Source organism: Otolemur garnettii, unplaced genomic scaffold (genome assembly GCF_000181295.1).
Source record: "Otolemur garnettii isolate 467f Iridium unplaced genomic scaffold, OtoGar3 scaffold00016, whole genome shotgun sequence".
Taxonomy (NCBI): Eukaryota; Metazoa; Chordata; class Mammalia; order Primates; family Galagidae; genus Otolemur; species Otolemur garnettii.
This window is the reverse complement of record NW_003852411.1, coordinates 16,376,478-16,403,453: the sequence shown is the minus strand read 5'-3', so window position 1 is coordinate 16,403,453 and position 26,976 is coordinate 16,376,478. Positions and strand designations below refer to the sequence as shown.

General features: G+C 44.0%; 2 protein-coding genes across 2 annotated transcripts in view; one reads left to right on the top strand and one right to left on the bottom strand.

Annotated features, from left to right (window-relative positions):
• The window catches only part of ASTN1 (astrotactin 1), a 316,741-nt gene extending 310,018 nt beyond the window's left edge, over positions 1-6,723 (bottom strand). Inside the window, 1 exon segment of the mRNA XM_012802586.2 lies at positions 6,441-6,723. Within this exon segment, the coding sequence (XP_012658040.1) occupies positions 6,441-6,723 (283 nt within the window).
• A 6,162-nt stretch (positions 6,724-12,885) lies between these two features.
• The window catches only part of BRINP2 (BMP/retinoic acid inducible neural specific 2), a 115,153-nt gene continuing 101,062 nt past the window's right edge, over positions 12,886-26,976 (top strand). The window contains exon 1 of the mRNA XM_003785684.3: positions 12,886-13,735. The gene's annotated coding sequence lies outside the window, so the exon portion shown is untranslated. The remainder of the gene's footprint in view (positions 13,736-26,976) is intronic.

Here is a 26,976-nt window from a genome sequence, read left to right as displayed (position 1 = left end):
AAAAAAATGATATTTTTTAGAAAAGGAAAACAAAAATCATGTAATGTCAGAATCTATGAAGTCCCATTTTCCACTCTCCCCCTTCACATTATCTTCCTTTTCCCCAAGAAGTAACACCATCCTTTATTTTGTTTTTCTTGCCTTGTTTTTCATAGGAACTTTTACCACATCTATATTCTTAAAATGTTATTTTGAATTCCCATAATAAAATCATCCTGTATATTTTTCAGCTACTTGCTTATTTTCATTTATGAGATTTGCTAATATTGGTCTGTGTAGCTGCAACTCATTTATTTTCAGGCTAGATACCATTCCATTGGATAAACAGAGTACCTTGTATATTTCTTCTTTTTTTTTTGCAGTTTTTAACAGGGTCTGGGTTTGAATGCGCCACCTCCAGCATATGGAACCAGTTCCCTACTCCTTTGAGCCACAGGCACTGCCCCTACCTTGTATACTTCTAATCTCTTATTAATAGTTATTCCAGGTTTTGCTGTGACCGACAAACATTCTCATGTACACACGTAATAATTCCTAGTAATAAATAGAAGTGGAATGGCTGTGTCTCCTTGCAGACATGTTTTCAACTTTACTATATATTACCAAAGTGTTTTACAAAAGTTAGCATGTCGGCTTAGATAACCATCCACAATAATTTTATTTCTTGTTCCTTGGAAACCTAGAGAGCTACACATTTTTTTTTTCCTCAAAGTTTTAAAGTATATGTGATTAAAAAATAAAATACAAACTATTTTATATTTGGAACAAAAATAAAATAATGAAAGATGCCAAATTGTAATACATTAGAAACTGCCATAGGCTTTAACTTGTCCTGGGAGATTAACTTGCTCAAAATAGAGCTTTTTCTGCCATCTGTGTGCATATATTTGATCTTTACAGTATGAAGTGAAGAAATAAAGACTTGGCATTTTCCTGTTGAAAAGGTGCCAAGTTCTGTTCTCATAAACTGGCCTTAATCTGAGAAACTACTAGCCTTTTAGGCTTAATTTTGTTACTTAAAAATACATATATATACATATATATATATATGTATATATATATACACACATATAAGCCCCATGAAACAAGACCTCAATCTTGCCCGCAAAGATGAATAAAGGAAATAAACCTGTGTTCTATGTTTTCTTCAAAAAGTTCAATGATTCGAATTCAAGTCATACAAATATATCTAAAAGGGCATTCAAAGTGCTGTAAAATTCATCACATTTGCATTCAAAATTTCTTTGATGTAAAAATTCTCCATTGCTATGGAGAAAGAGTAAATAATAACCATCTCAATGCTATAAATTACTGCGTTCTGTTCATGTGAGTTGTAGAAGTGCTAAACCCTCAAGCTTAAGATTGCAAGCATTCATCCTGTGATGTCCTGGAAGGGCTGCCACTCTACATAAATGTGTTTACCATTACCCTTGGCAGCTCACAGCAGCGGAGAGCAGAAGAGAAAAGAAACAAATTTCAAAGTTCTCCACAAATAGGACAATGGACAGATTGTGAAAAGAATGTAGGGATATTAGGGTATTTCACATGCCCAAATATTGGGCTAAAGCTCGCTGGTAAGCAGAACGTTATGTCTAGTATTACATTTGAAGGCCACTGAACAGCTCAGTAACTGCTACTCAGGCAGCTTCACTGGTTTCTGACAGTGGGTTCTAAGCACAAGACCGCCTAATACAAATATCAGTGGCTTTGAACAAGCAGCTAAAACCACAGCACAGTTCCTTCTGGATGGCTCCATGTGACAATAGTACCTTCTCTCATGGATTCTCCATTTGCATTTTTGTAGAGCCCTTTTCAAAAGAGCATTGAACATATTATCCATATGCATTTTAACTACCTTGTTCATCATGACCATGGGTGCCATAGCATGACACCAGAGTAACATGGACCCATGGCTACCCAAACCTAGAAACTGTCAAGAAAGAATTCCCCAATCTTTCTTGGGAAGTATACCTACTTAGGTAAGTATTTCTTGAAAAAGTTCACCTTCTGCCTTAAGGCTTATGTGAGAAATCACTCAATGGGCAAGGCTATCCAAGAGGTATTTACCTAGAAACAATAAAGGTCTCCTTTAGACAGACTAGGAGAGTGCACTTTCCTACTCTTATCATTGTCAGAGCTCCTTTTATCCAAACATAAAAAAGAACAGATTTTGAAAAATTTTAAGGCTTGTACAATTGTAGCCAAGAGAAAGGCTTAAACATCATATTGACCTGAGTTCGAGTGATGGATCCATCAGCTGTTAGCTAAGTGACCCTGAGTAAGTTATTTAACCTTCCTGATGCTCACTTTTCCCCACTGTTGGAGTAAGTATAGAGCCAGAGGTTGACAGCAAATCTGTCTTCAAAGCCTGTTCTTTTAACCGCCACACTGGACTGCTCCAGACACTTGAAACAGCACCTTGCATGCGGGAACTTACTACATCTCTGCAGGCTGATTGATTTATCTTCAGGAATACCTTCTTCAATCAAAACCCATGACAGCTAAAGCAAAACTCCAAAGCACAAGAGAAACAGCTTTCCTCACGAAGTTTTACACATGCAAAAGCTCAATAGCTGGGTCTGAAATAGAAGAGCATGCCTTCCAACAGTAGTGAGACTGATAAATATATTCTGTTCACAGCACAGAAAACCTGGTTAAGCTTCAGGTTAATTCCTTGTCTCAAAATCAAATATGCCTCCAAAGCAGGAATTTCTACTGTTCTGAAAGCTGAGATATGAAATTTTAGTTGACTAATTTGGCAAACCTTTTAAATTCTCCCAAGAGGATACTAAGGCTTAGGTACCTAAATATTTTAAATTAGAAATGACAGTTAATTTGCAATACTGTTGTGACTTCTACAACACATCCGAGAGCAGGGGTTTCGATTACCTGGCTTGGAATTGCCAAATAAGTGGCATAATGACCGTCAGACGGAGAACAATGAGAATTCGCAGAAGTAAAGCAATCTAGAGAGGACATGCCCTGACTTAAAACATTCAAGTTCAAAGCCTTCTGAAACTACGTGGAGCCAAACAAAGCATAACTGAGAGTTACATCAGGCCCTTGAATCACAATTTGCAAACCCTACCTTAGAGAAAAGGAGACGCTGACTCTTCTTCCCCTCTACCCTGGATTATCCTACAAGCAAAACTGGCAAGGCTGATGGCTGAAATAGCCCCTGGGAATCAAGATGCAATGCTTTCTATGTCAAGTCAGGGCTTCCTGCCTGCTTTGCAGTGGAGACCACGTGCCACTCTGCAGAGCCAGGCATGGTCCCCTCTACTCATCCTCTGAACAGGCTGCCCTCCATTACACGCCATGGCTGTGCCATTGCCATTTTCACTCCCACTACCTGCCTTGGCTCATTTTTCTTTCAAGATCTCAAATGGCTTCACCTTTCGAGACCCAGCTGAATCTAATCTACCTGTAAATCTGCACATCTGTGTTTTATTTGTTTTATTACCTACACAAAGAGGGCGGAAGTAGGATGGCCTAAGACGGCCTTTGGTAGGTAGGGCAGGCTTCACAGACAGGTGACAGGTGTGCAGAGTTTAGAAGAAAGAATAGATCCAAATGGAGAAGGGACAGAAAGCCTTCTGGGCGGAGGGCCGAGAATATGCAAGGTCTTGAAAGTGTCTTGAAGGCCATGGCAGGGTTGGAAGATTAAGAGGCTAGAGAAAGTGGCGGCAATCAGAAAGAAAAGACCCTTGTTCACCTCACTAAAATGACAGGACTTGATCCTGAAGGCAAAAGGAAGCCAAAGCTTGTTTCTGCAGTTGTTTTTATTTGTTATTTTTTTTTTTTCACTCAGAGGAGTAACAGGATCTGATTTTGGTCAAGGCGCCTAGTCAAGCCCATGTCTGCCATGGAGTCTGCTCTTCTCACGAAAGCATCTCCATCCACACCATCCCGAGGCCCCGTAACAGCCATTCTGCACAATCAGAAATTATTGCTCACAGCTTTTACAGGTAACTTCGTGTTTCCAATGACTACAGAGTACCTGAGAGCAGGAGGCTTTGATGTTTTGTAACTTCTAGATCCCAGTAGTGCTACAGAGGGCTAAGCAAGTGTGTGCTCAATAAACTTCCAGGACTGACTGATTCCATCTTCTCGGGGGGAGGGATTAGGCACACCAGGTTTCACAGATCAGAGTAGGCAAAGCCCTGGACCAAAGTCACTAATGCTCTCACTGTTGCCACGAGTGACAGGATCCAGGACCACAAAAGTTAAGTTCATAAGTAACTAACCTTGACTCTATCCTTCATAAATGTGGACTCCTCTCCCTCTCTTCCCAGCTCTGTTCCACCACCCAAGCTGAGAATCACTCCTGCTCCCCTTGGGAATAGTGAGCTAGAAAGGATAGGCACGAGCACACCTCCAGTTGAGAACACACCACTGCCACTGCCAAGGCAAGCAGGGGGACAAACAATGCATTTTAAAAGTGCATCTGGCCCTGAAGTGAGAGTGTATCTGTGCCTGTGTGTAAATGCCAATTTGCAGTAGGTTACCATAGCAACATCAACAGGGTGCTGCAGTGGGCAGCTCTGCAAGAAGTGCAGAAAACCCATTTTTTAACATCTGGGCCTTTGGGGCCTAGAAGGCACATCACAGCATCAGGCCCTGGCTTTGGAATTGTGCAAAAAAAGGAAGTGGAATTCTGAACACCTGCTAACCCCGTTCTTTTTTCAGGCACCACACACATCCCTCTTCATGCACCATAAACACTGCATACAGAGCCCCGAACAGCCTCTTTAGAAACACATAATTTCCTACACTCATTCTTCTGTACTGTGATGAACAGATTGTACTTGCACATCAGCATGACTTCCACACAAAAACTTCATCCACTGAAGAACGCATCGATTGTACATTTTTGATGAGCAGCAGACTCAGTGTCCCATTCCCAGGGAGCCCCCAGGTTTTTTATTATGCTTTAGTTATGGTTATTTTTTTGGTGCAAAAATAAATAATCCTATTAAGAACATAGGTCAGGTTGAATGGGTTGGACACAGTGGCACTCCAGGAACTGGAAACCAACTTTTCCAGGGACCAGGCAATTTTTGAAATCGTGTTTCCAGAAGGGTTGAGGAGTGGGAGTTTACTCACCCACTTCCTGAAGTTTTCACTGTGAAGGTAACTTGTGAAGGAAGAGCAAGAGGGAGATGTTCGAATTCCACATATGTCCCTAATCTACATATGGCCATCAGGAAGCCATGTTCCTGCAAAGCGAACTCCAGTTGGCAGGGCATTAAATAGATGCAACAGCCTCCTGGACATGTTCTTTGTTTGTTTGTTTGTTTCTTGGATCTAGAGACTGACTTGGGGTTACCTTTGATTTTTCTCTTGGGCAAGGTAAGAATAATGTACAACATCACTAAAGAAATGGATTGCACAGTAGGCATGCACAGAGCGAGAGACACATCTGCACACAGAGGAGTGAGGGGAATTTGGTCAACTAAGTCACATGAACCCATGGTGCTCTGCAAGGTGCTGGAGCAGGACCACAATATCTTTGTATCTCAGTAGTGAAAAAGAAGGGTACATTTGAAGTAAAGTAGGGGCTCCAGTACCTGAAGAAGTTTTGTAGCCTAAGAAAATTACAGTGGAGGACCAAAGAGAGAGGTGTAAACAAAATTTAAAAAAAGAAAAAAAAAAGACTGTTGCCCAGAAAGGTCATTCTGTGTGCAGAAATGCCTACCCCTATGTAAGGTGGTTCTGGGAACAAAGAAGAGATCACTAGTAACAAATTCAAGTTGGGTGATTTCTTCATCCCAACAACTGTGAGGTGGCATGGACAGGAGATGTGGATGTAGCTGGATGAGGGAGTTGTTACATCTAAGCATGGAGGTAGGTCTTCCCAGGATGAACGCCAGGGGCATAAGAAACTTGAGTGTTTGGAGGGGAAGGTGTCAGGAACCTGGTGGCAGCCAAAAGGCTCTCCAGGAATGAAGACTAGAGACTGGCCTGCACCTGCCTGGAGAGGTGATAAGAGGATATTTGTTTCTAAAGCCCCCAGGAAGTAAGGGGGTGGTCCAGGGGTGTGAAGCGAAGAGCTGAGCGTGTGGCCAGGGAGTGGGGAGAAGGGCGTCAGGGAGTTGGGCCGGCAGCAGAGGAGAAGTGCTGTGTGGAGGTGTGCCTGAACGCAACCTGGGACGTCAAGGCTGGGAGAGGTTTCTAAGAGCCTTGTGCAACCTGTTCCTTTGGGGCAGGGCAGCTGAGGGGATGCTGAGCATCCAGGTCGGATTTGGGGAGCAGCCAGGGGCACGGAGGCGCTAGCCTGCCAGTGGGTGTGGAGAACGGTCCGGGAGTGGGGCGGATCCAAGGAGGCAGGAGTGGGGGATGGGGAGGTCGTCGGCGAGTGGGTGTGTAGAGCCAGCCGGAGTGGGGGTGGGGGCGCCGGTCCAGCGCGTCCGGCCGCCCGGACCTCCCCCGGGACTCACCCAGCACGAAGTAGGGCAGCTCGGTGTTCTCCAGGTCGTCCACCACGACCATTTCTCCGGGGAAGTCGTTGCGCACCGAGAAGAGGAGCTTGGGCTCGGAGGCCGAGGGGCTGTGCATGATGCTCAGGTCGTTCTCGCGCAGGAAGGGCAGCGCCGACACCGTGATGCTTTTGAGCTTGCACTCCAGCTCCTTGGACGGATCCACGTCGCCGGCGGCCGTGGCCAGCACCGCCGCCGGCCCCCAGCAGCAGGCGAGCAGGGCGCAGAGCCGGGCTAAAGCCATCTTGAGCCCCGGCCGCCTTCCTCTCCGAGCGGCGACGGTGGGGGAGGCAGCGCGGGGAGGGAGCGAGCGAGCGAGCGAGCGCGGGAGGCGGGGGAGGCTGGGGAGGAGACGGAGATCGGGAGCGCCCGGGTCACCCGCGAGAGATGCCGCCTGCGGAGAGCTGGGTGTAAGCTCGGAGGTCTGGAGAGCCCGGATTCTTTGTTTCCCGGAGCTGCTTATCTGGGGAGGGGAAAGAGGGAGGAGGGAGAGGAGAAACAGGGAAGGAAGGACGTCGAGAGGAAAGAGGAAGGGAACTGAGGATTCTAGGGAATCAGGTCAGCCCCCAGCTGGCTGCCCGAGCTCCTGCCTCTCTCCTCCTTTGCAACCCCTGCAGGAGCGACGCTTTTGGCTATGAGCTACCTGCACTGCATTTTAAAAATGTTGGCCTTTGCAATGCAAAATCTCTCTCATCATCACGGTTCAGAAGGTTTGGGAAAGGAGCACACACGCACACCTTAAAGGGAGCTTCTTCAAAGCAGGGGCCGGAGGAGTCTTTCTAGATGCACATTTCCCCAATGATTTACTTCATTGTAGCTTGCCCCATTCTTGTCTTTTCCTACCCCCCTAGCTGGATTCGTATAGTGGAGAAGCAAGGGCTGGAGTAAGTGCACACGTCTGTGTTTTCACTTAGCACTAACTTTGCAAAATATTTAAATATTTGGTATTTTCACCTAGATGGATGGATGGATATGCAGAAGGAAAAACAAAGCCGATGTACTGTGTTCGGTTAAGCAGATCTTAACTTTTACTTGCAACTTCTCTCTGCTGCTTCTTTTCATGTCTATGGCAAACGTTATCTACAGTAACCAATAGAAAGATGATTCAAAGAATGATATACTTGATGGAAAAAGGCACAATTGGTTCAAAGAAATGTTGAGCCTTTAGAGAATCTAGTAGATAGAACAAAGCCGGAAGAAAATGTGAGTAAAGTTTCTAAGCATCTTTAACAAATGGAAAAGTAAAAAAGAATATACTTGGGTTTGAGCCAAGTTAATCCCAGGCTAGTCAAGAAGTAGGGTAGATACTCAGTGCCATGCTTAAGTATTCTAAGGAATAACACCCCCACCACCACACATAGATCTGTTCCCAATGGTAATGGGCTGGGTTGCCTTTAAAATTTTATGGTGATATGTAATACACAGTGATATGAAAGTGACATTTGTGTATGCTGAAATCTGGCGTTTAAGTGAACTTTCTCCTCCGTGATAACCAATAATTTATTTCAAAAATGTCCCCCTCCAATATCATCTTTTCAATGCACATTTAAATACTGGGAGCTTTAAAGACTATGTTATAGGGAGTTTCCACTCTCTGGAAATTTAAGGCATCACCCTTTCCAAAGAGGACCTCTATTTTAAAAACAATTGCATTCTCTTTCTATCTGCTATAAATTTATTGATATATATGAATATATGTCCTTCAAAAGGCAAAAAAAAAAAACTCTTACCATATATTTTACAAGGTGCATGTGTATGTAGTTGAATAGAGAAAATAGGTCATATTTAAGGGTATGCCTAAGGAGGGAAAGATTTGCTTACCTGACCACACACACACAAAGAAGAACAAAAAACTTTATTGAAAATAGTTTTTAATCCTGACATATGAGGGAATTAACCCACAGGTATATTACCATGCAGCATTGCAAACTAGTACATAAAAGATATATCAGTTAATGACCTTTGAAAACTCATCTTCATCTTCATTGCTCCCCTAGGAGGTACTGGCGAGAGAAAGAGCCCATGATACCTTTTTTCCTACTCTTCCTAGCACATAAAAAAACAGTATTAAACTTAGTTAGGGGAGGTTATTTGCCATGGAATAGCTAAAGTGCATACCAGGAAAACACACTTAGTCTTAGAATATAAGAAATGGTGTGAAACTACCAGATCAACTTTCAGTCTAATCCCTCATTTAATAGATGAGAAAATTGAGGCCAGTGAAATAGTGAAGTGTTTTATGAGCTCAATCTGCTACAAATGCATGGATCTAAGACCACAAACAAGATTTCTCTCCCCAGTGCTCTTTCCACTACACAGTTATGGTACACTGGGGTGTACCCAGGTGGAATCATTGGACTTATGGACCACAGTAATTAATTCAGCAAACATTTGTGTATCTACCACATCCTAGGCATTAGACTACTCATGGACAGAAAAACATTCCTGATTTTAAGTAGCATATAGTGTCTCATCATTTTGAAATCTTTCTAATTTTCTGAAGAGTCGAGTCACGTTAGAAAACCCAAGTGAATCACTTAGGGTTGATTTTATGGTAAGTCAATACCCAGACTTCTTAAAATGTATATTGAGTTGGAAAATAGTTTGTAATTGGTATCTCAAGACTTCATAAACCTGTGTCTCTATGGAAGGGTCAAGCGCGAGAAGCGATAGAAATAAAAATAAAGCATACTTTGCCAGAGCACTTGATTCTTGCAAACATAGATACACAACGTCACATGGTCTTCTCTTATGCAATTAAATGCCCAGAGCTGGGGGTAGAGTTTGAAGTTCACGGAAACAAGACCATCTCTACTGTATGATATTTTACATTTAGAGAAACACTTCAGTCCTGACCTTTGTAGAGAGGCAAAATGATGTAATGCAACAACAGATCTGGAGTCAGGCTTCATTTTTTTTTTTTGTGCTATACATTTGGTTTTTTTTCCTTTGGAGGTGAGCTTGGACTATTCTTATCTTCAATTTTCCCATCAATACAATGGGGTCGATTATCTCTTACCACATCACAGTTCGCAGATAATATATGTACAAATAATTCTTTTCTTCAAAATGCTATAAAATAGCAAGATTTGTTATCTCCAATCTTGGATTCTCTCCTGAGGTCCACTTTCTTATATTTAAGCACCAATAGCCTCTTTTCTTAACTCTTAAAATAGTTTTTGTTAGCTTTTCCCTGCTATCAACCTATTCTGTGTACTCAGCCACAGGTTGATCTTCATGAAATCTTACTTTCATCATGCCTTGCTAGTTTTCCTTTTTTTACAGGATTACATTCAATGAACACCATAGTTTAGAAATTTAAAGACCCTTCCGTACTTTATACTGTGTGTTTGTTGAGATATATTGCTCAATGAATTACATCTGTACCCTCAAAACACACACAACACACACACCCCAATCATATTAAATCTCATTTCCTATTTTCACTCATTTCATGCCATTCTGTCCACCTGACATGCAGCACTTCTCATTCTCCAAAGTGTGCCATCTCTCCAGGCCAGTCTCCAGCCCTTATATAGTGAGGATTTCCATCACTTCCTTTTCTCATTAGTGCCACTCACTGAGTACTTATTAATACACACACATACACACTGAGGAGGGCAAGGGTTGTTTTCTAATATGATGTTTCATATTCAATATTCTCATCTTCACAATAGAAGTAATAATACAGGATTCTGAGAGTGGTCATGAGGATGACATGAGATTATATATGGAAAGGATCTGACACATTTGGGACATTTAGTGTATGCTTAATAATTATAGCCTTTACCATTATCACCTTATTTAATTATCCTGGAGAGAAAGTAGCCTTCAGAATTATCTTCACAAGATTTTTCTCCAGGGTAGTAGCCAAAAGCAAATTAAGTGATTTATACCCCTTTGTATTTTCCAAGGGAAACGATGAATGCAGCCACCAAAAGACGACAAGAAGAACGTTTGTAACAGGTTGACTTCATAGTAGACCCAAAATGGAAACATTCATCAAAATGTGGAATAGTACACAACAATAAAAAATGCAACCACATGGAGGACTCTTGCAGACATAACAATAAGTAAAAGAACTGAGACATAAAAGAGTGTATACTCAAAGATTCTATAATTATGAATCAAGAGCAAATAACATGAATCTTTGGTGATGGAAATCAGAGCAGTAGATACTTTGGGGGGCTGAAGGGTCCTGACCAGCAAGGTCAAGACAGTGCTTTCTGGGTGCTGGCAATGATGTGTGTAGTGGTTATAGAGATGTATATATTGGCAAAAGTCCATCAAACTATACACTTGTGGAATTTCTTGAAAGGTTGTTTGGAGGTTCTAGCAGAGGAGCACAGCTACTCGTATACCCTTGACCAAAGAAAGGTCCTCCTCTATCAAGGAAAATCATCCTTTTCGACCAAGTGCACAGCTTCAGGGGGGACGCACATGGAGTGGGGAGGGAGGAAGGGGACACCCGCCTAGCCAGCCAGATCAGCAGGATCAACCCTGGCGATCAATGGGTGACAGATGTCGCAGCCAGATTGCCCTCACATCCAGAATTTCTTAATGTATATTTTACCTCATTATAATTTTTGTACATGACTTAGGGGTTCACAGGGAAAGAAAGCACAAGTAATTTTTTCTTTTTTCAAGTTTTCTTGCTTGCTAACTTCACCTCCTTGCTATCTCCGGGAGAGATCTTGGGAAAGTTTATCTTTCCTTTCACTGAAATTAAAAATCATGTGTTCAACCATTTTTTCCTTTTACTCACTCCCTTACACTATCTCCTGAACTTCAACTTCTAATGTCTTACCACTTGGGACGGGTTGTGTGGACCTCTGGCCCCAGTAATCACAGAAGTAAATAACTCAGCAGTTGGCCAGTGATAGATTTAAGTTTTCACAGGTTCACTCGGTTATTTTCTTCTACATGAAGAGCTGGAGACCCTGTGGGACCACAATTCTCTGACATATTTTGTAGGTCAGGCCAACAAAGAAGAGCAAACTTGTATGAGATACAACAGAAGGAATATAAGTAAACGTGATGAAAGGGTGGGGCTGAGGGGATGCACATGAGGTACTATTTCTAATTTTTCCTCATTCATTCATTCATTCATTCCAAATTATGGCTTCCTGATGCTAGTGAGCTAATACCAGTGTTTACAGCTTTGGAATTCATTAATCTCTACATTTTTTAATTTTTTTCTAGTTCTTTACAAAATAACCTCTGATACTGTTCTCCATTCAAGGGAACTGAACTGAGACACTTTTCTGACGGTGTGGAATTTTCACTCTACTGTCCACACTACATGACTCAGTGTGAACCCTCCAAGTTTCTTCACCAGCTCATCCACTGAATTGGATTTTTTCTTCAACTATTACTTTCCCTTGCTCTTGCCAAAATTCAGTGTATTGTGCCAGTTAGCAAGATATAGTTCAGTTTTACACCCTCACTAGAACATCAAAAATATATAATTCACATCCTTCAATTTGAAGTTAATATTTCCCTTGCTTACTCTTTCCTCCTTCCTCTCTCTCCCTTCCCCTCCTCCCCACTCCCTCTTTCCCCCTCCCTCCTCCTCCCCAGCAACAGCACCTGCTTCACAGAAACAAGGCTGGTCCTGTTCTGATTTCTCTAGTCTTGTTTTAAAAACCAAACGGAGATGCACAGTCCCTCTTCCTGACACACACTGAAGTGAAAGGAGACACGCAGAAGGAAAACACCACAGGCAAAACAATTCCCTTTTTTGGAAGCAGGACTTTTTTTTTTAAACTTCATCTGTCCTTAGAAACCTGAAGTTCTTTCTGCCTTCCTCTTCACAGTCCTGTTATGAATGTTTCTTGATTTAACTTTCCAGCATCTCTCAGTCTGTTTCTAGCCATCTTTTTTGGTTCCTGCTATCTTTTGCCTCTCTCTTTTCCTGGTATCTGGGGGGTGTGTGTGTGTGTGTGTGTGTGCGTACTAAGTGTACTTCTCACTTGGGAGCTTATTTCTAATTAAGTAATTCAAGAGGGTAGAATGCACAAAACAACCGAAGGAAACCTCAAATTAGAAGGAAAATGGCTCAAATGGGTCCCCGTCTCTGGGAGTTCTAGTTAAGCAAGCAAACAGAATGGGCTGGGACAAACGATTATTGAAACTCAGGAAGATTAGAAAAGAGTATAATTAGCTCCCCAGTTACTTCTTGTTCCTCAGCCTTTTTAGACTCTCCAACGCCTCAGCCATGAATTTATCCGAAGCTTCCTTCTCTACACCAAAAAGTCCCTGCTGCAAAGCTGGGAGGGTTTACAGAGCTGGTACCCCAGCCTGCCAGCTAACCAGACCAGAGAGCGGGGAGGCTCAGAGCCCGCCCCCTGCCAGGCCGCACAGCCAATGGGCGCCTAGGGGGAGTATGGCGCTGCGTCCCATTGGCCGCCAACCTACGTGCATAAGAAAGAAAGAGAGAGGCAGGCAGGGCAGCATTGTTATCTTAAGACACTCATCTGGTGTCTGAGTCTGCAGGTGACACTGCTTAGGTACAGAGCGCGGAGTGGGAGCCGGGACGCGCCGGGCTGCTCTCTGGGATGCAATCCGTCTGCCTGGCAAGCTGCTCGCGGCTCCTCCGGCCGCGTCTCCACTGAGCTCCCAGGATTTCCTTAGGACTTGCCCAGAAACGTGCACCTGCCGTGCGCTCCGAGGGCAGGGGCAGGTCTGCAGGCAGTCGAAGGAGCGGTGAAGCCTGAGGTACTTAGTGTCTCTGTCCGTGTGCAAGCCAGTGATTTCGGGGCAGAGGGAGAGGGTAAGCGAGTCTCTTTAGAGTTGGAAAGAAGGCAAGATCTTGGGTTTGTCCTCGGTGGAGGGACGAGGGACTCCCCCAGCTGGCCTTTGCACTTTCCTTATCTCCCCCACCCCGCGTGCGCCCCGGCCCAGCGCCGAAGCCCCACTCCAAAGATGCTTTGGGCGACCGGGATCCTTGCTTCTCAGCGGGAAGGCAGCAGGCAAGTGGTCTAACGTTGGCGGCGGCGGCGGCGGCGGCAGCAACAGCAAAGCTGGGAGCAGGAGAATTTGAAAAGAGACATCCGCTCCCTCTCACACGCTGAGGGGGAGGCAATCGCGTTCTCCCAGATGAGAAAGAGCCACAAGAAATCATGAAGTAAAAACTTTGGAAAGCTGCCACTGGAGATGTTGCACAAAAACCTGGAATCTTTCAGGAGTCACCTCCCAGTCGTTGAAGGTTTGGGGAGCAGCTGATACAGCAAGGAGGGCTCTTGCAAGGATTCAAGGTAACAGTGGGGGTTGGGGGGGATTGTTGGTGATTTTTCTCTGTTTCCCACTCATTGTCCTTTTGGTGTGTCCGTTGGTAAAGGGATCATTTTTCCCTCGTACAACCCTCTTGCCCTGGTGCTTGGTAGTTGCAGGCAGAGGGAATGATTTCACCTCTCTTAGTCGCTGTCTTGTGGAGCTGAGCAGTGGACTTTGGGGTTTAGCTAGAGACCGTCCTGGTATTGCCTCCTGGTGTCGCATGGCTGTCACAGGGGTTGGGCACTCTGCCTGACCTATATTGCTTTTGCCTGGTTTAAGTCCTCAAAGTTAGCGCAACTCCCATTAGCTTTAGAACATTCAATCGGGCTGCATAATTGCAAAAGATGGCAAGGACTTTTGCTTGCCCAGCCGTTGCTAGGGCATTCACTGTGTTTAGGAGGGACCTCAAAGAGCCGAGGTCATGATGCAGGATACATTTGTATATTTGCGTGTTCATAGAACCCTATGGGTGTCTGTACAGACAGACTTTCTCTCCTATGCATATGCAACCAGGAAAAAAAATCTGAAGAGTGAACCATGCAGACTGCAAATAGTCTCCCCGGGGTGGTGGCAGAAGCCCCATTGATTGAGTTGAGGCTGGCAGAGCACCAGAGACAGAAGAGGGGAACACTGATGTGCCGAAAGGAGGGGTGTGCTGGTATCATCTAGCAGATCTCTCTCCCTGTTTGTGATCATCTGGATACAGAGTTAAATGCTGCCTGTGGTGGGTGTGTGTGTGTGTTTGTGCTCACAGCTGTATGCAGGAAGCAGGCTGCCCAGAGAAAAACCAGGCATGTGCTGCACCCTGCCCAGGCCACAGATCTTGGAGTGTTCCTGCCTAGTAGGAGCATGAACTTGTGAGCTGCTGTTGTAGCCCAGAGGAGTTTTCTCCTCACTAAGCAGTCCCTCTGCAGGGTACATATTTATGCAGGTTATGTAGACCTAAGCCAAATATTAACTAATAGTCAAGCTAATGCACTGTAACGTGATTGAACAGTCCCATCTCTTAAGAACTGTATGTGTGTTCTTCCCAGCCCTGGGAGCAGGGTGCCATGAGCAGAAACAAATAAAAGGATAACAGTTATAAAAGGCCATGCTGATAGCTGGGTAATCTAGGCCTTTTCCAGCAGGGACAGTGATATAGTGATATGTCAGCATAGACACCAATCAGAAGGATAAAAGTTACATTGTAAGTCAAGTATTTCTACCTCAATCCTTCTCCAGACATGTTGAAATCTCTCTCTGTCTCTCTCTCTCTCTCTCTCTCACACACACACACTATGCTCTCTAGAATACATGTAATTCCAGTATTAACCAAGCAGCTAAAGTATTTTACCAAATCCCCTGGGGGGCAGTCTGATGACATCAGGAAACTGCAAAGTGATCCTGGAGTTTGTGTGTTTTCCCTCTGGACTTCACAGCTGTGTGTATGTTACTTGTTCAAGGCATGACCCTCTGGAGGTCCCTCTCCCCCAGAATAAGTTGCTTTGCAGCACTGAGGGCATGACCAAGCAATGCTGCCACAATGATCCTGTCTTATCAATATCACAGCTGCTGCCTACATTGGGAAAACATACATGCTTTGCTCCCTTGAGGAGGGATATGATCTGAAAAGGTGCAGTACATGTATACTGTGAAATTTGGGGGGGAGAGGAAGCAAATATCAGAGCATAGTCTTCCCTGCTGGAGGGCAGCTGGCTCCAAAAGGTTGGACAGCTGGGCTGCAGCCATGGAGAAGACAGAAGCCTTCTTGACTCTTGCCTCCCCCTCCTCACCCAAAATGGAGCTGGCTTTGTCTCCCAGAATGGAGTGATGTGTGCTGCAGTGTGGGCACAAGAAAGGAGGTAAGGAGGAAAGGGCTGGGGAGGGAGGGAGGTCCCCACTCTGCCAGCACTGGCTGGTCTCAATGATGGAAGCATCTTCTCTCTTTGGGCCTCAGAGTCATCTTCTGGGTGTTCCTTTCTGGCCTCCTCGCAGGTTGTTTACTGAGCAATGCCAAAGGGCAAAGAACATCCCTGCGTCATCAACTCCTTCTATGCCCTTTCCCAAGACACAGGCTAGCCACCCGGGAGCATCACAGAAAAGAGATAAGCCTCCTCTGAGACACTGCTCCAAAATCCCTCCCCAGATCACAAACAAGAAGTAATCTGGAGGGACTGGAGACATCTGCGTGGGCACTTTCTGCTGACTGGGATGCTTAGTGTTGAGGTTTCCCAGTCAGTGTTTTGTTTTCCTCACTGCACAGTGTATTTTTGGCAATTCAACTCTTTCTCTTAAATAATAAGATCTTGTATACATTTTATGATGGCATCCTTTTGCAAAGGGCTGGGAGCACTTTAGAGAGCTCATCGAATTAATCCTAACACAGCTTATTGTCTCATTTATCTTTGATTACCCTAAGAAGTAGAGCTAAAATCATTTTAGCCTCCTTTTGGAAAAGGCAGGGCAGAGAACCTCAGAAAGAAACACTGCTTGATGTGGGTCACACAGCCTTTAATGGAAACTATAGAGTGGGATCTGCTTCTCATTCTTGCCAAACCAACCCCAGACTCCATAGGCTCCATCCAAGGTAGTGGTTCTCAACCTTCCTAATGCTATGGCCCTTTAATACAGTTCCTGTGGGTCACAACCCACAGGTGGAGAACTGCTGGTCTAAGGAATGGATTAATCTTAGTGGTTGTAATCTGCTTTAGTTGTTGTGTACTTTGCAAGGAGAGAAAGTCACAGTGACACAAGAGTTTCTTCTCTGGAAATAACCTAAGGGCTGTGAGAGATAAAAAGCTCATAAGCCTTTGATTTTGCCCAGTGCTCTTACAGTCTAGGTAGGAACCTAGACTCACATCTGGGAAAAGGGAAGTAAAAATATAAGTTCTAGACAGTAGTTCAATACAAGAGAAGTCATTAGGCTGACCTAGTTAATCTGCAATTGACCTGTACAGATAATGAGAGCAATCAGTATTCAAAGGAGGGAGAACTTGAATTGAGCCATGATGGATGGGGTAGGATTTGTCTAGCTAGAAAGAAAGGGGGAAAGGGTTCCAGTGGACAGAATCACTAACTACAGTCTGGAAAGCTGCAACTTCACAGCTTGTATGATTCCTTGAGGTTTACTCTGGGCTACCTCCCCGCTTGCATCTGGGAGATACCATGCATCTGGTTTAATTATCTTAAACATATATTGGCCTAAAGGAAGTTGCCCCTAGAACCTAGGCAGAGGGCTTGGAAATGTTAAGCATCTCACTGAGTGTTAAAAATTACCTGGCATTCTACCCACCCTTAAGTTTAATCTGTATATTATGAAAAAAATGTTGCTCAAGGTCAGAGAGCTTATCAATATTATACCCAAAAATTTAAATGAAGATATTAGAGGAAAGTAAGCGAATTTCAAGAGAACAGGAGAAAATCTTGGTACATTTTGGCATCAGAGTCTCCTAAGGGAGAGCCTTGATTTTTCTCCATTTCCTATTTCCCCACCCAAATGTTCCTCTTGGGGTTGGCTTAGAGCCGGCACAGTGCCAAAGCCCTTAGGCATTTAGCATTGAGCAGGAGATTTTCAATCTTAAGATTCTTGAGCATGCCCATGTACATAACCTCTTGTCTCCCCTTCTCTTTCCCTTTTAATAAAACATAAGCTGTAGCAGTTACAAAGGAGGAGACCACAAAAAAGCAGGAGTGAGTGGGGTGCGGTGTTGCCCGCAGCTGTACCACAGGGCACTGTGTTTGCTCAGCTGAGCAGGAGAGGGGAGAGGCAGCCTGCCAGCCTGGGCAGCACCAACGAAGGGCTTCAGCTGTGGGCTTCTTCCTCAAAGGAAAGGCAAAGCATAGGTTCTCTGAGGGGACCTGTAACACAGTCACCCTATTCACTGGGCTTCACTGTAGTTTGAGACATCTATCCATGCTGTACTCCCCTGGCTGCTTGGGAGGCCCCATTCCAACAGAGAGAAAGTTCCTGTTGGGCACAAGAGTGGAACGATTTGCTTAACATCATACCATAATTGCTCTCAGGTAGAAAAAGAAAAAAATCCCCCCCAAACCCAGTCTATTGGCTAGCTTAGTCCTAGAAGTTCTTGCTGAGAACAGGTCTGAAGGGACATTTACTCTGTCTTGAAAATCTTGTCCTAGATCTTGCTGTCACCATGTTTCCTGTGTTAAATGACAGTGCAGCTGGACTGTGGCTAGGATGCCCTTTCTCTTTACTATTCAGAAACCCCTATGCCATGTTTAATGGTGGATGCAGAGTTCCAGACTCATGGGTGTGTGGCTGATGGTTATGGATTAAAGCCTCTTTGATTTGGAAGTGGAGAGGTAGGCAAGTTTCAGACTGGCAGAGGCAACAGACTGGTCTCATCTGACTAATTAGAATGCAGGTTGGCCCCTCTTTAAATTGTTACTCTGCCAATCAGAGAGAAGTAAAGTTGAGTAGCGTCACTACATCATGGAACTTGGAACACCCGGTCCCATCATTCCTTTTGCTGAAGCTCACATGAAATACAGATATATCTGGAATGTTGGATTGGGTGAAGAGCAGACAATTTGACACCTCACAGGAGTAAGCTCTAACTTCACAGTCCAATATGGCAGTTTCTGGCCACATGTGGATCTAGAGCACTTGAGATGTGTGCTTTACATGGAAAATACACATCAGATTTTGAGGACTCAGTTTTTTCAAAAAAGAATGTAAAATATCTCATCAATGAAATGTTTTGTGTTTATTACATGTTAAAATGATATTCTGAATACATTGGGCTAAATAAAATATACTAAAGTTAGTTTCACCTGTTTCTTTTTAATATGGTTATAGAAAGGTTAAAATTACATACACGGCTGGTGTTATATCCCTTTTGGATAGTGCCAGGCTCGGCTCTGCAGAGCAGTGACAGGTTAATGGCAGACAGGGCAGAGGCATGAGACAGGAGGACTCAGGGACATAAAAGAGAGAGAACATGGAGGGAGGGGTTTGTAGCAGCTAAGAGCGCATGCACTTCTAGGTATATATTTCAGAAATTTAAAGTCAAGAAGGACACAAATAGCTTATATGGACCTAGATTTACTCAAGGAGGGACCATGTTAACTGCAACTCAGCCCACCCAAGGCCTTTGGGAAGCATTGCAAAGAATGCTTCTCAGCTCACTGCAAAGAATAAGCAGGTGGGAGGCTTGGCAATTTCATCCTAATATTTTTGAGCCTCTTCCTGATGGTAGAAACACCCAAGTCACTGATCTTTAGGGTCTCGTTCCAGACTGTGAGGACAGTTGGGATGCTCTAGGTGCATTTGATTTTCCAGTCTTCTTCCTGCTCATCTTTGCTACATGACGATTGCTCCTTGTGAGTATTTATCCTTCTCAAACAAGACATGTTGGTGAGGAGAAAGAAAAGTCATAGTGATGTGTGGAAGATTACTCTGGGGACTTCCAAGAAGAAGAATGGGGAGAAGGCAGAAGGATTGAATTTTATTTAATCATGACAGATTTGACCATCATGAATCATTTATTACTATCTCAGTATTATTGTTAGCCTGTAATAAGGTTTGGCTAGAACTTGAACTCCCCATGTTCGCTTAGCGTTCTACAGCTCCGGAAATGTTTCACAAGCTTTATCTCTCAGCTGATCCTCACAATACCCTGTGGGGTGGTTGTTATATCCATTCAGAGTTTTCCAGGATCTTCCCTCAAATCGCCTTTAGTACTGTATTTCCTGATCCTTCTCTTTATGTGCACGTCATTGAGTTTGCTTAATCAATCTGATCTATGTGCTGCTCTTAAAGGTTAACCGTGTAATAGAGGGATCATTATCTTGCTTTAGCCTCAATTTCCTCATCTGTATAAAATAAAAACCCCCATTTCTCAAAGCATTGTTCTAAGTGTAAACTAAGATAAGATACATAAGGCATCAAACATGGTTTTATGTACATTGTAGATGCTCAACAAATATTAACACCCTTTCTTAGTAAAGGTCTTTAGTTTGAGAGCCTGAAGATTAAAATGCACAAAGCTGAACTTTCAGAATGGACCACTTCACAACCCAAACTGTCTCTTTGCCCAGCCCCTGCTCTGGTTAACAGCACAACCTGACTTCTGAAACCACCATGAAGAAATGCGGATTGTCCTGGGCTCTGCTTTCTCTCACCATGCCCACATCGGATTAATCCTGCCTTCTAATGATTGCTCAAAGCCATCCTCTACTGCCAGGCTCTCACCCATTCTTGCAGCCCCCTCCCAGTACTCGGTCTCCCTGTCCTCTCCCCCGAAGGCTGACCATTCTGGTTCCCTGCCTGCAGACAGCATGCTCTGTCAAGATGGTAAATTTGTCTGTGCTTCTCCTCTTCTTATAATTCACCAGTGACTCCCCTCTATGGTCAGAAGGAAATCCAAATTTCTTAGCATGACAAACAGGAGCTCCTTAGTGAGCTGATCCAGTGGTTTCTCCCTGGGCATCTCTCCGCCCATCCCATTCTCTGGTGGGGGTCTCTTGAGCACCAGGCAGGGACTCGGTACTCCAGAGCCTTCAATGTGCTGGGTTATTTTCCTGCAGAACTTTCCTCTGTCCTATTCGCTGCTTCCTGAAGGGCTACCAAGCTTTAAGACTCTGTAAATAGTATCTCCTCTGGGAAGGCTCCTCTGAGACTCTGGGACAGAATTAATTGCCGACCCCTCTACACTCCTACACATCTCACTCAGACTCTGTTTTTCGCTGTACTCACCACACCGTGATTTGTTTATGTGGCTATCTTCTGTACTGAGCAGCAGGGTTGGGATTGAGGTTCTAAGTCATATTTCTCTGAAAATAGTTATTGTATATATTGAATATGATGTTAACAGGAGTATGTGCCATGACCTGTTCTGAGACACTAGAGATTCAGCAGAGAACAACCCTGATAAAAGGCCTGCCATCTAGTTACTTCCATTGTAGCAGGATGATACACTCTAATCATGCTGGTGGTTATTATGAACTGCTGATCACAGTTAACACTTTCATAGTCCTTAAGTGTCACCGACTGTACTGAAGATGTTAGGCTCATTAACTCCTTCACTTCTCTAATGACCTGATAATGTAAGTAGGTCTATTATTCTCATTTCTAGATGTTGAATGGGAGGCTCAGAGAAGTTAAACAACTTGCCCAAGGACACACAGCTACTACAAGGGGGAGCTGATTTGGGAACTAAGTTTAGATTCTAAATCCACATGTTTTATTACTATGGTATCCAGAAAAATAACCATAGAAACAAAAAAATAAAGAAGACAATTTCAGGTGCTAATAATGAAAATAAAATAAGGGCCTGTAGGAGAGAATGATGGAGGTGGTGTTGAAAGGAAAGTCTCTTAGACCAGGTAACATTTAAATCCAGACATGGTTTGTCAATGAGAAAAAGTAAAAATTCCAAGGTAATTTTGAATCTGGGGGTCTACTGGGGAGAAGCATTTTGCTCTGTACAGACAGAGCACTGGCTACAGGGAGCCCAGCCCTCAGCACTGGAGGTACCAGACTCAGGGCTGAATGGCAAGCCTGAGCTCCAATGTTCCCAAACTTTCCCCACCAGTCCCCTTGGCCCTCCAGTTCTTCTGAGTTAAGATATATCTCAAAATGTGTCCAGTTTGCTGGTTTTGACAAGGGTAGAAGGCATGGACACACACACACACACACACACACACACACAGGCCCCTGCTTTGCTGAACCACTTTATTTCACTTCTCTCCTGTGAACAACGTGTCACTCAGAACCTTCCTGAAGTGACAGGCAGAGGCACAGCAAAAGGGCTAGAGACAACCCAGAGGCATGAGCAAAAGGGGAAAAGAAAATTATTTTTTAACAAGATGAGAAGTGAATGGAGCTGGAAAGAGAAATGGGAATTTGATCAGGGGAGGCCTGTTGAAGGGGATGTGTCTGAGACGCTGACTGTGATCTGTTTCATGACTGGGTGGTGGTTTACTCAGTCGTTTACGTCCACACACATACCTGCATATATATTCACGTGCATATCACATGCATCCACAAGCATGTGTCCGTGTCCTCTCTATGAGTATTTCTCATAATAAAAGATTAAAGACATGATTTGGAGAGCAGATGAAACTTGCGTGGGGCAAGCTCATTAATATATTTATTATAATATACATCCAAAGCCTATTTTATGACAAAGATTGTACTAGGTTCAATTTTACTTTCCTTATCTCATTTAATTTTCATTACAACTTTATGAAGCAAGAATCATGCCTGTTTTACAGACTGAAACTGAGGAATGCAAAGCACAGGGGAAGCAACACACAGACCCAGAGTCTGCCCCAGTACCACGCCCTCTGCCTTCCACCCAGGGCAGCTCTGGAGGCCAAGGAGGTGGGGGAAAAGGCCCCAGACTTCTTGGTCGGCCAAACCTGAGCCTCAATCCTGTCTTGGTCACTTGCTAACTGCATATCCTTAGCTATGTGTAACCTCTCTGAGCTTCAGGATACCCATCTAGTAAAATAGAGATGATTACAACTTATCGTGCACAAAAATTGTGAAGACAATGATTAGAAACCATGTTGAGTGTTCTAAAGCTTGGAGGAAAAGGTTTCCCTGAATTATACAAGGACAAATTCACAGTGGTTTTAACCTTTCCAAAAAAAGTGAAGATGTTTAATTAAGAAACCCTTACCTAGAACCCCAACATATAAAGCACATAAAGGGAAACCTCTCTGGTTGAAACAGGCCTGGAAGCCACCAATACTTTTCTTTCCTCACCCAAAGTGGTCCCTGAGGCACATCCTTGGGACATATAGGCTGTTCAAAATGCATTGAAAACTACTGCACTATAGATGTCTTTTAAAAAGCAAGACTCACAATTCATTTAAAATAACAGCTGACATACTAAAATTGATTTAAAAATATAAGACTTCCACCAGCTCAGAAACATTTTTGAAGTTTAGTGAGTCTAGGACCCATTACCCGTATTCGCAATGTCTGAAAATGTGTGACCTCCAATGTCTATGAATGAATGCCTGGTGTGTACCAGGCACTGCCCTGGACACTTCAAGTACTAGCTGTAAGATCTCATGCAACTCGCTCTAAAGTAGATACTACTATTCTTATTTTGAAGATGACGAAACATAGGAAGGGAGAAATTAAGTCAATTACCCAAGTTCTCAGAGCTGGCGAATAGTGGAGTTGGGATTCAAACTCATGTCATAGGAGGAATTAGAGAAGCAGAATTTTGTAGTCTTTTCAACAGTAGTTTTGGAGTAATAACACCTCTCTCAAAGTTATGTCTTTTCTTTTCTTCTTCTTCTTCTTCTTTTTTTTTTTTTTTTTTTGAGATAAGGTCTAGCTCTGTCTCGGCACCTGTAGCTCAGCGGTTAGGGCAATGGCCACATACAATGAGGCTGGCAGGTTCAAACCCAGGCTGGGCCTGCAAACAACAATGACAAATACAACAAAAAAGTAGCCAGGCATTGTGGCAGGTACCTGTAGTCCCAGCTACTTGGGAGGCTGAGGCAAGAGAATCACTTAAACCCAAGAGTTTGAGTTTGCTGTGAGCTGTGACACCATGGCACTCTACTGGGGGTAACATAGTGAGACTCTGTCTCCAAAAAAAAAAAAAAGATAGATAGGATCTAGCTCTGTCATCCAGGCTATAGTGCAGTGGCACAATCATAGCTGACTGCGACCTCAAACTTCCAGGCTCAAGCAATTCTCCAACCTCAGCCACCTGAGTAGCTGGGACTATGGGTGCACACCACCACGCCAAGCTAATTTTTAAATTTTTTTGTGGAGACGGGTTCTTGCTATATTGCCTGGGTTGGTCTTGAACTCTTGGCCTCAAGTGATCCTCCTGTCTCAGCCTCCCCAAGTGCTGAGATCCCAGATGTGAGCCACCATACCCAGGCTCAAAGTTAACTTTCCCCCAGTATTCCTCAGTTGAGATATTGGAAACAAAAACAAAACAAAATAAAACACCATCTCTATAGATTCTCTTGGATGCCGTGGCCTTCAAATATTCAGTTTTCACAGGGCACCCAGTCTACCCGGACCAGGAGGGGCAGTCAGGCCCAGCCCCAGTGGTAGGGTGAGCTGGTGACTAAGGAGACCCTGACCCTTCCCTGTCCCTCCTTCTGGGGTCTTGCGTGGTGTCCTGAGCTCAAGGCTGCTGGCTCAGAGTACAGAGACTTCTGCTCAGCTGTGGTCGGGCGGCCTGGAGATGGACTTCCTGGAGGGGACTGGGATGGGGCTGCAGAGGGAAGCCCTTGGAAACCCCTTGCCTGTAGAAATGCCTGAGCATTAATACAAGCCCACACAGGAGAAAAAGTCAATTTAATTCAACCTGGTGAGAAGGGACAGAGGAGGGGGAATTGGTGTGCTCTCACCTAATGGGCACAATGTAAGGGTTTATGGCCCACCTCCTGAGTGAGGGGCACAACTATAACAGAGACCTTAGCTAACAAACACAAACATTGTAACCTAATGGTTTGTATCCTGTATTAAGGGGGGGGGGGCGGAAGCCCAGTCTGGTTGGTAAAATGGGCCAGTTACTCTCCTCTGAGTCTCACCTTAAAATGATAATGATATCATACTTAACAATATGAATGGTGAATAAAATACCGACAGCATTCTGCCCCAAATTTTTTTTTAAAAAAAGAACCGCCTAAACACTCCCGGGGGCGGGGTGGGGGAGCGCAGCTAATTCCCGCCTCCCCCACTCGGTGTTCAGCCATTTGGCACAAGTGTACGTTTCCAGGCAGGCGCAGGGGCAGGGGAGTGAGCAGCTCCCCGGCGGGTGGGGATCCTCAGAGACGCCCCGGTATACCCACCTCTCTTCCCTTTGGGCGACATTCGACCTTTGAGATCTGAGCCCGGGGGATGACAGCAAGGTCAGCGTCCTCCCGAAGCCTCGAGGCGCTGGAGACCCCTAGAGGCGCAAAGGCGAGTTACAAGCCCCCGCCGCGGAGGCGCAGGCAAGAATCTTGCCCTGGAGGCTGCTGAGCAGTGGCTGCTACCTTTCCCAAAACCCTTGCCTGTAAGTACACTCCCAGCAAGCTCGAAGGCGACAGCAGGGGACCTGTGTGTGTGCGCGCGTGTTTGGAGACGCGGGGAGGGACAGCTACAGTTGTAGAAGCAATCCTGTCTGGAACTAAGCTGATCAGTCTTGGTCCCTTCCCTCTCCCGTGTCCCACCCACTCTCCCTTCCCTCAGTTCCAGGAGCAACTCAGAGCCTATCGCCTTGGCAAGTCCCCACCACCTCCGTCAGGATAATATCTTTCCCTTGGGCCCTTCACACCTCTCAGTAACCCTATCAACTAATTTGTGATAAGGTATTAATGACTAATAATGATCTAATGTGCTGACCTCCCAATTAACATTCAAGTATTTCAAAGGAGAAACTCACAGATTTTAACCCAAATGAAAGATGTGGGTTTTTTTTTTTCCCTTTTGAGAGGAATTGCAAGCCTCTCAAAATGAACCATACAGCAAGCTGCTGATTGGGTATATATGTTGCATCACTCCTGATTTTAGCAATGCTGGGAGGCACATGCAAGGCTCCAGCAGAATTTCCCAAAGGCCTTCTCTAAGCCACAATCCTTAAAGATAACATCCATGTAGCCTTAATTAAGAGAAGAAACCTGCGTCTCAAGATTGCCTGTCTAGAAGTTTAATGGTTCTTCACTCACGCAGATGAACTAGTCATTGAGAGAACAGGCTCAGGGGTGATTGCCTTGGGTTCAAGTCTTTGGCAGGCTCTGCTATGTACTGTCTACTATGAGATCTTGCCAAGCTACTTTAGTAGGGAAGCTTCAGTATCCACATCTGTTAAATGGATATAGTAAAACTCACATCATGGGATTGTTTGGGGTAATAGATGAAATAATAAATATGACAGTTCTTTTTCTTAATCTTATTTTGTTATTTTTGTCCTGTCTCAAACTTTCAGTGCATGGCAGCTAGCAAATGCTGTATTTATTTATTATTTAAAAGCAGGTGAAGCAACCCAGCTTCCTAGGCATGGTTGGTTTGGTAACGAACTTGATATCTTTCCAGGTAACATCTCTGTATGAGTTTTTTTTTTTCTTTCCTTTGTACTTGGTTTCTTGTATCTCAAAAATGCAGTGAGTGAAATGGATTTGGCTGTGACTTAAAAAGACTTAATGCATTTTGGAAAGAAAAAAAAGCCACAACAAAAGCTGGTTTGTTTTTGTGATATATGGTTCATGTGATATGACAAAAATCCATTTTTATGCTTAGGAAAATTGGCTAATTTTGAAACAGTTGACATATGCCATATGCATATAGAGTAATGATAGATTTTCCTCATGCAAACAACAGAAGAACACAGGGCCAGCAATAACTCTGTTAGGGCTGTAGTAGTTAAATTCTTACTTGATGGCAGACCCACTGCACATAAGAGAGGAAAGTGACAGGGAAAATGGATTCTTGGTGGCCTCTGGTGCTGAAGTCAGATATTTTACTGTAAAAAGTACTAAGCTTAGACCATAGACACTGTGTGTTCAGGAAGCGAGAAGAACCCTGGGAGTCAACCAATGTAGCTAGCTTTGTGTGGAAGAAGGCAAACAGTTTCTGAAGATATTATCTGGATAAAAGGGGAGAGTCGTGCAAAGGATACTGAATTAGTGAGCCACGCTCACTGGGGTAGCCGCTGAACTTTACCAGGTCCTTTCTCCTGTTGGAAACATGAATCCTTTTTGAACTTTAAATATTATTTATAATGTGTTTTGGGATCCTCTGGTTCATAGTTCAGCATAAATTACAGAAAAAAAGGAATCCCATATATTTTCAATGGTTGCTAGTTAGGACAAAGAATGTTACATACAAAAATAAGATGCTACAAAGATTGCACATGAAATAAGATGTGAGTATGAAAAGTTTAAGAAAGAGACAAGCACTCTGTTACCTTGAGGGCCTTCCTGCAGACCCCGTCCACTTTTAGCTCCCAGTACCCATCGCCCAGATACCCTCACCGGCTGATGGTATGCAATCTACTTGACTCAAAAAAGCATTTGGCTTTTTATTTTATTTTATTTCTTTCAAGGCACGATTTAATTAGTGACTGCAGAGGAAAAAAGACTGAACAGCTTAGAGGAGGTTTATGGTTAGGTCTGCAGGACTCAGCAATTTGACATTCTAATCCTGTTATTTCTCACCTTAAACGGAACAGAGTCAGCAGGGCTGTTTTTTTTTTTTTTTTCTAACCATAATTCATCTGGTTATTAGGTTTACCCTTCCCTTACTCTTCACCCT